Genomic DNA, 13,241 nt, shown 5'->3' on the forward strand with positions numbered 1-13,241 from the left:
GGCAAAGGCCCTAGTCACTAACCATCAAGCGTGAGAGGGGCTGAGGGCCAGCAGGAAAACTAAGAACAGACTTGGACAGCAGGCTGAAGCATCTGGGCTGGGGAGACCTGCAGTTCAGCCTTGCTTTTCTACCCGTGGCTCCTCCCTTTGTGGCTTCAGTGGCCTTATGTAAAAGGAGGTAGTTGAGGAGGAGGAGGAGGAGGAGCAGCTGCTGCTGCTGGTGGTGGTTGTGGTGCAAACCTGTAATCCTAGCACTTGGGAGGGCTGAGTGAGTAGGATTCGATGGTTGTCGAGGGAGGTCTGAGCGGTGAGTGGTTTGTGCTCAGGAGGATGAGGCGAGATGATCCCTTGAGTCCACAGTTCTAGACCAGTCTCAGTAAGACATTGTCCAAACAGAGCAGGAACTGATATATATCAGACCTTTGTGTGCTCTGTGGCCCAGCTCCCATCTAATGTGTGGAGTTGGACATCTGGAAAGGGGAAGCTGAGGAGGAGAGACTACAGCTATATTTCCGCTGGGCCTCCATGCTGTGGGTGGCCCGTGGCTGACAGAAACAAGACTGTGGCAAGGAACCGAAGGTTTGCACAAGCTTTGGGCTTTCACTTCCTCTTCTCTGAGGACAGATATGAGCGCTTTACCTTTGAGTCTACTGTGTGAACAACAGGAGGAAGCCAAGAGGGAGGTTTGCTACCAGGTGAATTCCCAGGAGTGCCAGGAACTTGCTTCCCTTTCTGGCTACCTAGACTGCTCCACCCTGGGGCCTACCCCTCCTCCCAGTATCACAGCTGATACCAGGCCACATGTTCTGGAGGTCTGAGTGCTAAACCCTAACTCCTCCCTCTTGTTCCCTGAGAGCCTATCCCTCCCACAAGAGGCCATCCCTCCTGCCCTCACAGATCTCAGGCTCCACCTGCTATCTACACTAGCAGCAGCTGGGAGGCGCTTGGTAAATGAGTGTCAGTTCAGTTGGTTCCACTGGAGAAGTGGAGCCCAAAGCCTGAGTAGCCTCATGATTCATGGCCAAGAAAAAGGAGCCCAAGGGCAAACTGGGCCTCCCAGTATCAGCCCTGGTTACTGCTCAGGTAGCACTGGGAGCTGAGTCCTCTTGGGCCCTCAGGAAATAATCACCAGATTAAGTCAGTTGTAGTTAGTGGGCATAAGAGGCCTGCAGAACGAACACCCCTGACTTTTTTTATTTTTTGTAACTCACTATGTGACCAGGCTGGCCTTGAACTCAGTGCTGGGATTAAAGGCATGGGAAACTTCCTCCTCCTTTCCCTTAAGCACGGGTATGAGGGGGGGTCTCCGTTGGAAGATAGGAACTGCTAGAGCCCTGTGTAATAAGGGGAGGCTCTGTAATGAGGGGACCCTGTGTGGCAGGCAGGTAGGATGTGGGCTGTAGGTTTTCATAACCCTGAGATTCCAAGTAGGCCTTCTTGTCTGTTTTATAGATGGGGTCAGTGAGACCCCCCAAGGTATCAGGTGACTTGCCCATGGTCCCTGAGTTTGTATCAGTCCTCAGAGGAGCTGTAGAACGGAGACAAAAGCATTTTTTGGAGTGACAGTGAGAAGCCTGGGGCCCTTTTTGGGGTGGAGAAGCCTGCTGCTGGGTCTCAAAGGGGAGACTTTGCTCCCTCCCCAGGATCAGGCCTGACCCTCTGGCCCAGAGGTGATGCTGAGCCCTGGGAAATAGGGCAGCCCTGGGCTTCTGTGTCTCTCTGGGTCCCCTCCCCCTCTGGGCCTTTGTTTCTTGTCCTCCACAGCCTCTTTCTCTTTTTCTCCCTCCCCCTCGATCTCACTCCTCTTCTACCCCCTCCTCCCTCCCCTCCTCCTTCCTCCCTCCCTCCTCCCTCTCCTTTTCTTCTTTCCCTTAGCCCACTCCCTGCATTACTGCACTCTGGCAACTACTCTTTATCCATGCCTTTAACATTTACTTTCTCCACACCCTGGGGAGAGGAGAGGCCAGATGAGAAGTGGGAGGAGCTTTCCAGAGGTACCACACTAATGGATGCCCCCATCATTCGCCACACAGTTTGGAAGAACACAGGGCCCTTCAAGCTTTTTTTTTTTTTTTTCTCTTGGACACCGTCACAAGCTTTGGTTGAGTCTCCAGCACAAGTGATAAAGGAAGGCCTTGCCTTGAGAAGGCAGGTGCCATAGGGGCCCCTGGGGGCCTGCAGCATCCCCATGCCACAGTGATGCAGTCCTCTGTGGACTCTTCTGCCTTGAGCAGTCTGGGTCAGGGCATCAAACAGAAGGGCCTATGAGAAGGAGTCAGGGGACTTGGGGACAACTAAGCCAAAAGGCTGGTGGAAGAGGATGAAAAGGACACTGGACTAGAGACCACCTCCCCCATACTTATGTCTAAACATCAGACCAACAGGCAGAGTGGCAAGTCACTTAGAATCTGCCCTTCTCTCCTCTCTGTCAACAGCCCTTTCTGCATACACATAACACACACTTGGGCAGACACAATGCATACTCATGTGTGCACAGTCTACATGGTGACCCCGAGAGACCAGACCACAAAAACATAGAGCTCAGCCCCTGAGCTGCAGGCTGCAGGCTTCTGCTGGCCCCAGGTAGCCTTGGGCAGCTCCTGCCCTATGCTATGATGTTGCCTCCGGATTTGGCAGCCTTGGAACTGTTGTCCCTCTGGGTGCTAGTGATGCTTGGTGTGACCCAGCTCTGCCCTGCTCATTAAGAACCCCTGTCACTGGGGCTTAGACACCATTCCTTGGCTGTGGAGTCAGGTTGCTTTGGGGTTAAATGGGGCCTGGAGCCCCGAGTCATGAGCCAGGTCTGTGGCTCATGATTGACAGCTCTTAGACCCCCACCCTTGGCCCTCAAAGAGTACTGACTCTGTGTGAGCTTCCTTTGACAGCCAGAACAGACAACAGACAAAACCACCTGTTCCTAGGGGATGACTAGGCCCAGATAGCCTGGGTGAGACGTGGTTTGCATCCTGTACATGTGACACGAAGGAGTGGCTTCTTGCTGGAGGGGCCCCAGTTTGCATGGTTAATTGAGGACAACTACAAGGACTTCTCTTGTAGTTGGGTAGCAGACCCACACTCATGTTCCTCCCTCAAGCAGGGTTGGCCAGTGATCGGTGGTCACACTCTTGTCTGCGTGTGAAGTAGGCCCTGTGCACCATTCTCTTGGGGTTGTGGGAGGGTGGGGGGTGTAGCAACTGGACTTCTGAGGAAAGCCACTCCGTCTCATCTTGTGTCTGTTTCAAGTCAGCAAGCCTCCATAGGAGTGAGATGAAGAAACTGAGCTTTGAGACTCGGTGGGACATGACAGGCTTAGCGCTGACCTCAGCACTCAACCCAAATTCTTGTTACTGTTAACTCTTTTTTGTTTGTTTGTTTTGTCTGCTCAAAACTCACTATGTCGCTGAAGATGACTTTGAACTCCTGAACTTAGTCCACCTTCTAAGCGCTGGGACTACAGTGTGCTATCATACCCGGCTCCCAGTGCCAAGTTCTAAGCACAAGCTCTGCCATGATTGGCCGCCACCACCCCCGCCCCCCATGGGTTCTGCCTTGTGGGAAGTCTAAAAAATTTGCTGAGTGTATTGTTTGCTCAAAGCGACTGAGCTGCTTGCTGCCTGTGCTGTGTCTGGGACTGGCTGGTATGGCAGGCAGTGACATTCTCCAGCTTATTTAGGAAAGCTGCCTCTGGCTAGTGGGCACTGGACATAGCTGTGAAGGAGCCAGCAAGTCTCCTACTGTAGGCTCCATGGGGACAGAGTCCCTGTCTTGCTCACCTTCTACCCAGCTGGGATTTATATATATATTATATATATAAATAATAATATATATATAATATATATATATAATGAGTTCTTAGTTCTTGACAGCTATCTTTGCCATCATCAAAGCTTTGCTGAATTTGGGCCCCAAGGATAAAAAGTTTTGCAGCCCTGAGATGACTGTCTTCTTTCTGGGGAATCCAGGATGATAAAGCTGTCTATCTTTGCTCTCACTCAGGGCTTTGTAATTAACTAAGATCCTTGTCCTCCTACAGCGTGTTCTTGGGGAATCCCATGCCTTCCTTCTGTACTTTCATTCCTTGTTCAGATGGAGAAACTGAGGCACAGAAGTGACCTTTTTGTAACCAATTACAAGGGACTGAAATAGGGGATCCTAGTCAAGTGAAGCCAGCATGGCGACAAGGGTGGCCAGAAGTGAATTTAGCCCCCCTGGACAGTTGCAGATGGATCCTGAAGCTCCGGGCAGGACTCCTGTGTGACCCCTTCACCAGAACCCTGCTCTCAGCTTAATAGTTTAATCTTTCATGTCTGTTGCAAGGAGGCCGGATTCCTGTCTGGGGTATTTTTAGCCAGCCTCAGGAAGAGGAAGCTCCACTGACTGCTGGGGGGAGGGCAGCACCAGGCCTGGACTGATTTCCTGAGGAAGGGCTGTCCACTGGCCATGTGCCGGATGCTGGCCCTAGGAATAAGGCAGGCCGGAGCCACCCCACAAGTGTCCTTCCTCTTTCTGGAGTGTGTCAGGAACTGAGCCAGGGCAGGGCGTGGGGACGTGAATATCTGAAGCCCAGGAGGAGGCACCCACAGCACAGCACAGGCATGCCATTGGTGTGCTGTAGTCCTGGGGAAGCTGGCACCGGCACAGGAAGCTGGCGGCAGAGCACCCAAGCCATGCTGAGGAAGGCATCTTGTTCAAAGCTGGGGCTCGAAGTGCTTGTGAAGCCAAGGGAAAGGAGAACACCTTTGCTGGTTCTACAACTGGAGGGGGATCCAGTGGTATTGATTACATGAACCTGTTAGATCAGAGAGTACAACCAGGAGCCTGGGATCCAGTTTTTAACACATCAGACGGTGGTCTCACAAGCCATAGCTCCAGTGTCGGCTAAAGCTATCTTTTTATCAGTATATTTGAATATATGTGCATGTGGCATTTAGTTAATTAGAGAAAACAATGGCTTGTGCGATAGATAGATAGTTTAGTATCAGGGCTGACTGACAGCCCATGTTTGAAGCCAATCTCAGAGCCTAATTTATTTTTGCATGTTGTATTGTTTCTATTCTGTATATATATTTTTAAATCCCCATTCATGCAGCCACACTATCACTGATGGTAACAATTGTTTAACACCTCACAGTGCATTCCCAGGGTCTGTGCAAAATTAATTACTCTGGCAGCACCGCCAGTGGGACTTTTGGCGTGTTAGAAATGTGGCAGATTATATTTTGAGTAGGTGGGTTTTTTTTTTAATCAGTTCTTAAAATAACAGAGTAATTAATTTTTAAAACAGAAGGGCTGGGGCTATAGCTCAGTGGAAGAGTGCTTGCCTAGCATGCTCAAAGCCCTGGGTCCAATCCCCAGCTCTGCAAAAGAGAAAATAAAAGGCTATTCAACTTCATTCATAAATCACGGGGTGTGGAGGCACATAACTAACTGTAATTGCAGCATTCAGGGAGCTAAGGCTGTAAAGATAGCAAATTCCAGGCTAGCCTCTGCTACATATTGAGATCCTGTTTTGTTTTGTTTTTAAAAAGAAGAGTAGAGTCTTATTAGCGCATTTTGAAACAGATTTCTGAGGGTACCATGAAGACCCTTGTGAGACCCAGTTTAAGAACCCACTGGGCATGGATTAGGGAGGTAGCCCTGTGGGTAAAGTGCTTGCTGCACAAACCTGAGGGTGGTCCAGGCAGACAAACCTCTAACCCCAGAGCTGGAAGGCAGAGTCAGGAGAATCCAGATTCACTTAGAGACCATATCTTTAAAAAAAAAAAAAAAATCCCACCCTTGACCTCCACACAGGCTTGCACATGGCCATTTGTGCACTTACCATACACCTGTACACGAATCACTGGGCAGATGAATGTGGAGCATGGGGGCTTGGGGGAGGTGTAGGCAAGAGGATAATGAGTTCTAGACCAGCTACAACTACATAGTGAGACCCTGTCTCAAAGAAAAAGAATTACAGATGAAATCAACCCTCCTTCCTTGGGCAAACGGGGTGGGGGGGGTGGGGGGGTAGGTGAAGCTCACTCAGAGCCTCTCAGAGAGATGGAGGTGATGGCTAGATACACAGAGGTGGTCATTGCTCCCCATATTACAAGCATATCTTGTTCTTAAGGCAGGGGCCATGACATCAGGGCCATGCACATCCCCAAATTATCTGGACCCTTGTCCTTGATAAGTCTGGTGCCCACTAAGCATGGGACTAGCAGTATTAACCCTTCCTTTTCTCTTATAGAAATGCCCTCGTAGCCAGACGCCACGGGATGGAGGGCTTCATGGACTCAGGGACACAGACGGACGCTGTGGTGGTGCTGTCCTTGGCTCAGGCTGCTGTGCTGGGCCTGGTCTCAGAAAATGAGCTCTTTGGAGCAACCATAAGTGCTGAGGCCTTCTACCCAGACCTAGGGCCAGAACTGACTGGGACAGCCATGGGGGAGCCGGGACCACCAGGGCCCGACATCTATCAGCTGGCCTGTAATGGGCGGACCCTGGAAGAGCCCCCAGAAGAGGAGGTGCTGGAGGTAGAGGCAGCCTTTGAGAAGCACACGCGGAGGAAGACACGGCCCCCTGTGAGGCTGGTACCCAAGGTCAAGTTTGAGAAGGCAGAAGAGGAAGAGGAACAGGAGGTGTATGAGGTGTCTGTGCCTGGTGATGACAAAGACTCGGACCCTGTAGAGGCCCCTGCCGAGGTGGCCAGCGGCGGCTGCGAGGCCCTGGTGCAGAGCAGTGCCGTCAAGATGATTGACCTCAGCGCCTTCAGCCGCAAGCCCCGGACACTCCGGCACTTGCCCAGAACTCCAAGGCCAGAGCTGGACATGGCCCCATTCGATCCTCCTTTCCCAGACCCAGCCCGGGATGGCTTTCCCGAGCCCAGCATGGCACTACCTGGACCAGAGACTTTACCCACTGAATGTAGTTTTGAGCCACCCCACCTGGCCCCCCTGAGCAATCCTGAGCCTCCCAACATGACGTCGACTGAACTCGTCAAACCAGAGCAGGGCTTCGTGTGGCAGGAGTCCAGCGAGTTCGAGGCTGACACGGCGGGCTCTACAGTGGAGCGCCACAAGAAGGCACAGCTGGACCGGCTGGACATCAACGTGCAGATTGATGACTCCTACCTAGTGGAGGCGGGCGACCGCCAGAAACGCTGGCAGTGTCGCATGTGCGAGAAGTCCTACACATCTAAGTATAACCTGGTGACGCACATCCTGGGCCACAACGGCATCAAGCCACATTCGTGTCCCCACTGCAGCAAGCTCTTCAAGCAGCCCAGCCACCTGCAGACGCACCTGCTGACGCACCAGGGCACTCGGCCCCACAAGTGCCAGGTGTGCCACAAGGCCTTCACTCAGACCAGCCACCTCAAACGCCACATGCTGCTGCACTCGGAGGTGAAGCCCTACAGCTGTCACTTCTGTGGCCGCGGCTTCGCCTACCCTAGCGAGCTCAAGGCCCACGAGGTGAAGCACGAGAGTGGTCGCTGCCATGTCTGTGTCGAATGCGGCCTAGACTTCTCCACCCTGACCCAGCTCAAGCGTCACCTGGCCTCTCACCAGGGCCCCACCCTCTACCAGTGCCTCGAGTGTGACAAGTCCTTCCACTACCGCAGCCAGCTACAAAACCACATGCTCAAGCACCAGAATGTGCGGCCCTTCGTGTGCACTGAATGTGGCATGGAGTTCAGCCAGATCCATCACCTCAAGCAGCATTCCCTCACCCACAAGGTAAGACCACCAGCCATGGCTATCCTCCATGCCACTTTCTTTCCAACATACCCCAAAGCCCCGGATGTATTATTTAGGTGTAGTACACAGGTAAAGTCTTTTTTTTTTAAGATGTATTTTTTATTTTATGTGTGTGAGTATGCACTGCAGTGTGTGCCTGGTTCCCTTGGAGGCCAGAAGAGGGCATCAGATCCCCTGGAATTGGAGTTACAGGGGTTATAAGCTGCCACGCGAGTGCTTGTGTTCTGAGGCCTGGGGAGATGTTAGGAGTGTAAAGTCCTTGTGCAAACATGAGGACCTGAGTTCAGGTTCCCAGCACACCTGTAAAAGCTGGGTGTGTGGGCATGCAGAGCCCACCTGTGGGGAGAGGAGACAGGTTGCTCCTGCTGGCTCACTAGCCAGATGACAAAGCCAAAACAGTGAGTTCCGGAAGGCTCAGGGGATAAGGGGGAGAAACAATCGAGAAGAGTTCCCAGCATCAGCCTCTGGTCTCTAGCTGTGCTTGCACCTGGGCAGTTGCACCCCCACACACATGTACACAGCATGTACCACAGAGAGAGGGGGTGGGAGGGAACAGAGGGCGGGAGAGAGAGGGAGGAAGGGAGAGAGAGAGAGAAAGAGAGAGAGGGAGAGAGAAGGAGGGAGAGGAGGGAGGGAGGGAGGGACGGAGGGAGGATGAATTTAAAAGACTTTTGTGTGAAATGTTGAAATGTTTGTGGACTCAAATGTTTCTGAGGCCCTAGAGAGCCATGGTAGATGCTATGACCACAAAAGTTTATCAAAATCTTTGATTCCCCTTCAGCAAAATGTAACTGTATAATATAATATATGATCTATATAATATAATAATATAATCTATATGATTAGGAGAAGGATAGATGGGGCTGGGGAAAGCTGGCAAGATGACTCAGCAGGTAAAGGCACTTGCTGCCAGGCCTGAGAAACCTGAGTCTGATCCTCGGGACCCACATGGTGAAAGGAGCCAATTCCTATTAGTTGCCACTTGAGACACACGCAGACAATAAGGAAATGTAAAAGATGGGGCCACGGATGCATAAGGACCTGAGGTCAACCTGTGTCAGATGCTAGGCATGCTGGCATATGTTTATAATCTCAGTGCAGGAGAAGTAGGTGAATCCTTGGGAGGTTTCTAGCCTAATCAGGTGAGCTCCAGGCTCCCATGGGACAGTTCCTGAGGAGCAACCCCTGAGGCTGACCTGGCCTCCACACATACATGTGCAGCTATGTGTACTTGCACACACATGATCACACATGCACACAAAAAGGAAAGGGGGCTGGAGAGACAGCTCAGCAGTATAGTGACTCCAGGCCTGGTTCTCTGCTTCCACATACAGCAGCTGCCAACTTCCTGGAATCCAGGAACCCAGGGGACCCAGTGCCCTCTCACGGCCTCTGCTTTTACCAGCTTACACCTGCTATACAGACATCCACACAGCTACAGCACATGCACACAAAATGAATATGTATACCTTAAAATGTACAAGGGGCAGGCAGCGTTTACCTGAGCAAAGTAATTTGTGAAGACGGGCCCTTGAGCGGCCGTGTTCTTGTGTACCAGGTTGCTAGATCCAGCCTTAATCCATCTTCCTCTTCGGAAGCTCCTGGTGCCAGGTCATGAGTTCCCTTCCCCTTACCTTTCACCCATCCCCATCTCCCTCCCAGGAAGGTGGAATGGAGCCTCTGAGACCTAGCTATCCATCCTAGCAGTTGGCTGACCCACAGATTCCTTCAAACTTAACCTTTCAAGGCTGTGAATTGTCCTCCACTGTGTGGTGACCTATGAGACACCTATAGTGTCACAGTAGACACTACAGTGAGCCTTCCAGGCCAGGAACCCAACTTTCTCCGGCCTAGACTTCTGCAGAACTTTTCTGCTAGTGCTGGGACCATTGGCAAGGCCTGACCTGTCAGTTGTAGTGACTGCTAAATGTATAATGTTAAGAGAGATTAAGACACTGAACCTGGGTTCATCAATAAAACTGTGTGATTGATTATTAATGTCTGCAAGGGTAGGAGTGAGGGATGCTGGGTAGCTGTGTATTTGCCATCTTCCTCTACTTGGAGACTTCGAGATCCTTACCATACTAAAGTGCCAAGAGGCCCCAAAGGTGTCTGTGTCAGTGCCTTAATTTGTACCCCATGCACACCTGTGCTTACAACTCTTGAATAGGGCCCCCTGGTGGTCATGTGGCCTGCCCTGTCACAAGGATAAAGAGGATGTATAACAAAAAGAGCACCTGGCTGCAAAAGAATAGACACGGGGTCTGTTAAAGCATCATAAATACCCTGGGTTCAGTCAACAGCGCGCACACAAAAACTCATAATGCAGACATGTTATATATTAAGTAGTTGAGACAGCAGCTGTGACCGCATCTGTCCTGGTGAGATACTCTTCAGCAAGAGAATATCAACTGCCCAGCTGTGACCCCGCCTTCTCTCCCAGCATCCCCTGTGCACACAGCTCCCCATTCCTGTGCTGAGTGCTGAGCCATAGTCATGCAACAGTCCTGACCAAACAGTTTGCTCTGGAGCCGGTGTCTCCTGGGACTGAGTGTCTGTGACAAGAATCAGCTGGGAGGTCTAGCAAATCTAAAAACTCCTGGGCCATCCTCACCCCATTGAATGAGCCTCTGAGCCTCTTTAGGGAGGGGCCTTGGCCTGTCTGCTAGACAACAGCTATAGGTGGCTCCATACCTTTAGAAGGTTTCACACTTCACAATTTTGTTGTTGTTTTTCAAGATAGAAGGTTTCACACTTCACAATTTTGTTGTTTTTCAAGAAAAATTTTGTTTTTCTCTGTGTAGCCTTGGCTGTCCTAGAACTTTCTCTGTAGATGAGGCTGGCCTTGAACTCACAGAGATCTGCCTGCCTCTGCCTCCTGAGTGCAGGATTAAAAGCATGTGCCACCACCACCACATAGCTGCAACTCATAACTTTATGCATACTTGACTGTTATTTTTCCTCAGGTGCACAAAGGTTTTTATTCTTCTGAGTGTTGGTGATTGAACTCAGGACATGACTTTGTTAGATAAGCTCTTTACTGCTGAGAGAGACTCCCAGCTCTCCCTCTCCCCTCTCTTTTGAGACAGAGTCCCTAGCTGGTCTCAGATCTGTCTGCTTGTGCCCCTATATCCAACTTTTACATTTTATTTATTATTACATGTAGAAATGTTTTGCTTGTGTGCATGTGTGCACACACACACACACATGGAAGGTAGAAAGGGAGGCAGAGCTCCTCGGACTGGAGTTACAGATGGTTGTGAACCACCATGTGAGTGGTGGGAACTGAACTAAGAACCTCTGGAAGAGCAATGAGTGCTCTTAACCACTGAGCCATTTCACTCCATCCAACTCTGGCTTTTATTGATAAGTTGTGCTGGCCTTGAATCAGATCTGCTTGCACACCAACTTGGCAGGCAGTTTGTCTGCCTTATCCTGGAAGGTAGCTTGGAACAGTAGACCAGCCAGTGGTGCTTGCCACCAAACCTAATAACCTGAGTTTGCTGCTCACATAGTGGAAGGAGAGACCAAGTTCTGAAAGTTGCTTTCTGATGGTCACCTGTGCTATGGCAAACACACCACACACATGCAAAAAACAAGTTTGTTTTGTTTTGTTTGGTAAAAGGGGAATTTCCCAGATCTGCACCTGTTAGTGCTCCAACCCTAAGTGGTCCCTCTGCTCCTACAGGGCGTGAAGGAGTTCAAGTGTGAGGTCTGTGGCCGGGAGTTCACCCTGCAGGCTAACATGAAACGCCACATGCTGATCCACACCAGCGTCCGGCCCTACCAGTGCCACATCTGCTTCAAGACCTTTGTGCAGAAGCAAACCCTCAAGACCCACATGATTGTGCACTCGCCTGTGAAGCCGTTCAAGTGCAAGGTATGGGACAGTTCCCATGGCCTGCCTGGCCTGTGCTGGCCTGGGCTTGGAGGGGTTGGGGTGGAGGGCCGGTGAGGATTGGAGCCTTGAAGCTGCTGAAGCTGTACTTCTGGGGAATTGAGAGGGGTGAAGGTTGTGGCACGGTGACTGCAGGGGCCTGGTCAACGACGGCGTGCTGTGTGGGGTGGGGTGGCAGGCTCCCTATAGCCCTCTGGTACCTCCCTGTTCTAGGTGTGCGGGAAGTCCTTCAACCGCATGTACAACCTGCTGGGTCATATGCACCTGCACGCAGGCAGCAAGCCATTCAAGTGCCCATACTGCTCCAGCAAGTTCAACCTCAAGGGGAACCTGAGCCGGCACATGAAGGTCAAGCATGGCGTCATGGACATCAGCCTGGACAGCCAAGGTGGGTGGGCTGTGCGCAGTGGACAGAGCAGGATTGACAGCAGCATGGCGCACTCAGGAGTCTCCTCTCCAATTAGAGGTGTAGGGGGGCTGGCCAAGGCCGAAACTTCAATGAGGTGGGCTCAGGTCTGGAGAGAGGGGGAACCTGGAGAGCCATCGTGGCAATAACGGGGGGCGGGGGTATTTATGTCTTTTTCCAAGGACTTACATGGGCTCACTAAAACAATAATAAAACAATAACTTATACACGTTGAGTGCTGTGTAACTCATGTGACCCTCCCAGGGAGGCTGGTTTCGGGATTATTCCTATAGCAGAAACCGCAAGGCAGAGAGATGAGGCAACTTGATCATAACACATGAGAACCGTAGACGGGCCATCTCTCTTGTCATTATGATGAGGTACCGTGATAGTTGCAAGTAAGTGAGTGGGAAAGTGACAAGCCAGGGGACACAAAGTCACACCTCCGAGTGCACATGGAGTCTCAGACATTCAATCAGTCATGGTACCTACTGGAGAGAATACAACTACAGAGTCAGAGAGGGACAGGTAGTCCTGTCAGCAAGTTTTATGAGGGAATCATAAAATAAATAATAAATGTAGGAGAAAGAATTACAACAGAACCTAGGATCTAGGAACTCTGGGTATGGGGACAGTGCACACACTTCTAGCATTTAGGAACCGAGGCAGGAAGACCACAATTCAAAGCCAGTGTGGCTATACAGTGAGACCCTGCAGCAAGAAGGAGAGACTTCCAGAGAGGCCGGGTGCAGCTCCACATACCTGTAATGCAAGCACTTGGGATACAGAGGCAGGATTACAAGTTTGAGGTCAAGCCAGACTAAATAAGTCCCTGACTCTAAACAAAAAAGAAAAATATCTTAAGGATGCTACACACCTGGGTGACTGTTATGAGACGTCCCCACTTTTGTCTGGTCACAGCAGAGCTGGCCACCCCATTGTGGGGAGGTAGCTTCCGATTGATTGTACAGGCAGGAGACAGCTGAAGGTCCTCCCTAAGCTAAGTCTTCAGTGTGTTGGCAGCAGCTAGGGGAATAGACGAAACCACTACACATGGCTAGGAACTTGGGTTTGGAGCATCTGGCCAGTAAATGGCCTAGAGTTTCTGGCAGAGGTAACACTGTGGCTTATTCTAGGTAGTCTTTCAGGCATCTTACTATGGCTGTGTTGGTAAGTAAGCAGGAAGCCTATAGCC

The 13,241-nt window shown here is 51.1% G+C and overlaps 1 protein-coding gene across 7 annotated transcripts in view; it reads left to right on the forward strand.

Annotated features, from left to right (window-relative positions):
- Positions 1-13,241, forward strand: part of Znf710 (zinc finger protein 710) — a 69,712-nt gene that overhangs the window by 51,616 nt on the left and 4,855 nt on the right. For all 7 annotated transcript variants that reach the window (XM_031387097.1, XM_031387095.1, XM_031387093.1 and 4 more), the window contains 3 exons: positions 6,233-7,721; positions 11,431-11,622; positions 11,854-12,028. In XM_031387097.1, the coding sequence (XP_031242957.1) occupies positions 6,261-7,721; positions 11,431-11,622; positions 11,854-12,028 (1,828 nt within the window). In that variant the 5' untranslated portion in view covers positions 6,233-6,260. The remainder of the gene's footprint in view (positions 1-6,232; positions 7,722-11,430; positions 11,623-11,853; positions 12,029-13,241) is intronic.

Source organism: Mastomys coucha, unplaced genomic scaffold, assembly GCF_008632895.1.
Source record: "Mastomys coucha isolate ucsf_1 unplaced genomic scaffold, UCSF_Mcou_1 pScaffold21, whole genome shotgun sequence".
Classification (NCBI taxonomy): Eukaryota; Metazoa; Chordata; class Mammalia; order Rodentia; family Muridae; genus Mastomys; species Mastomys coucha.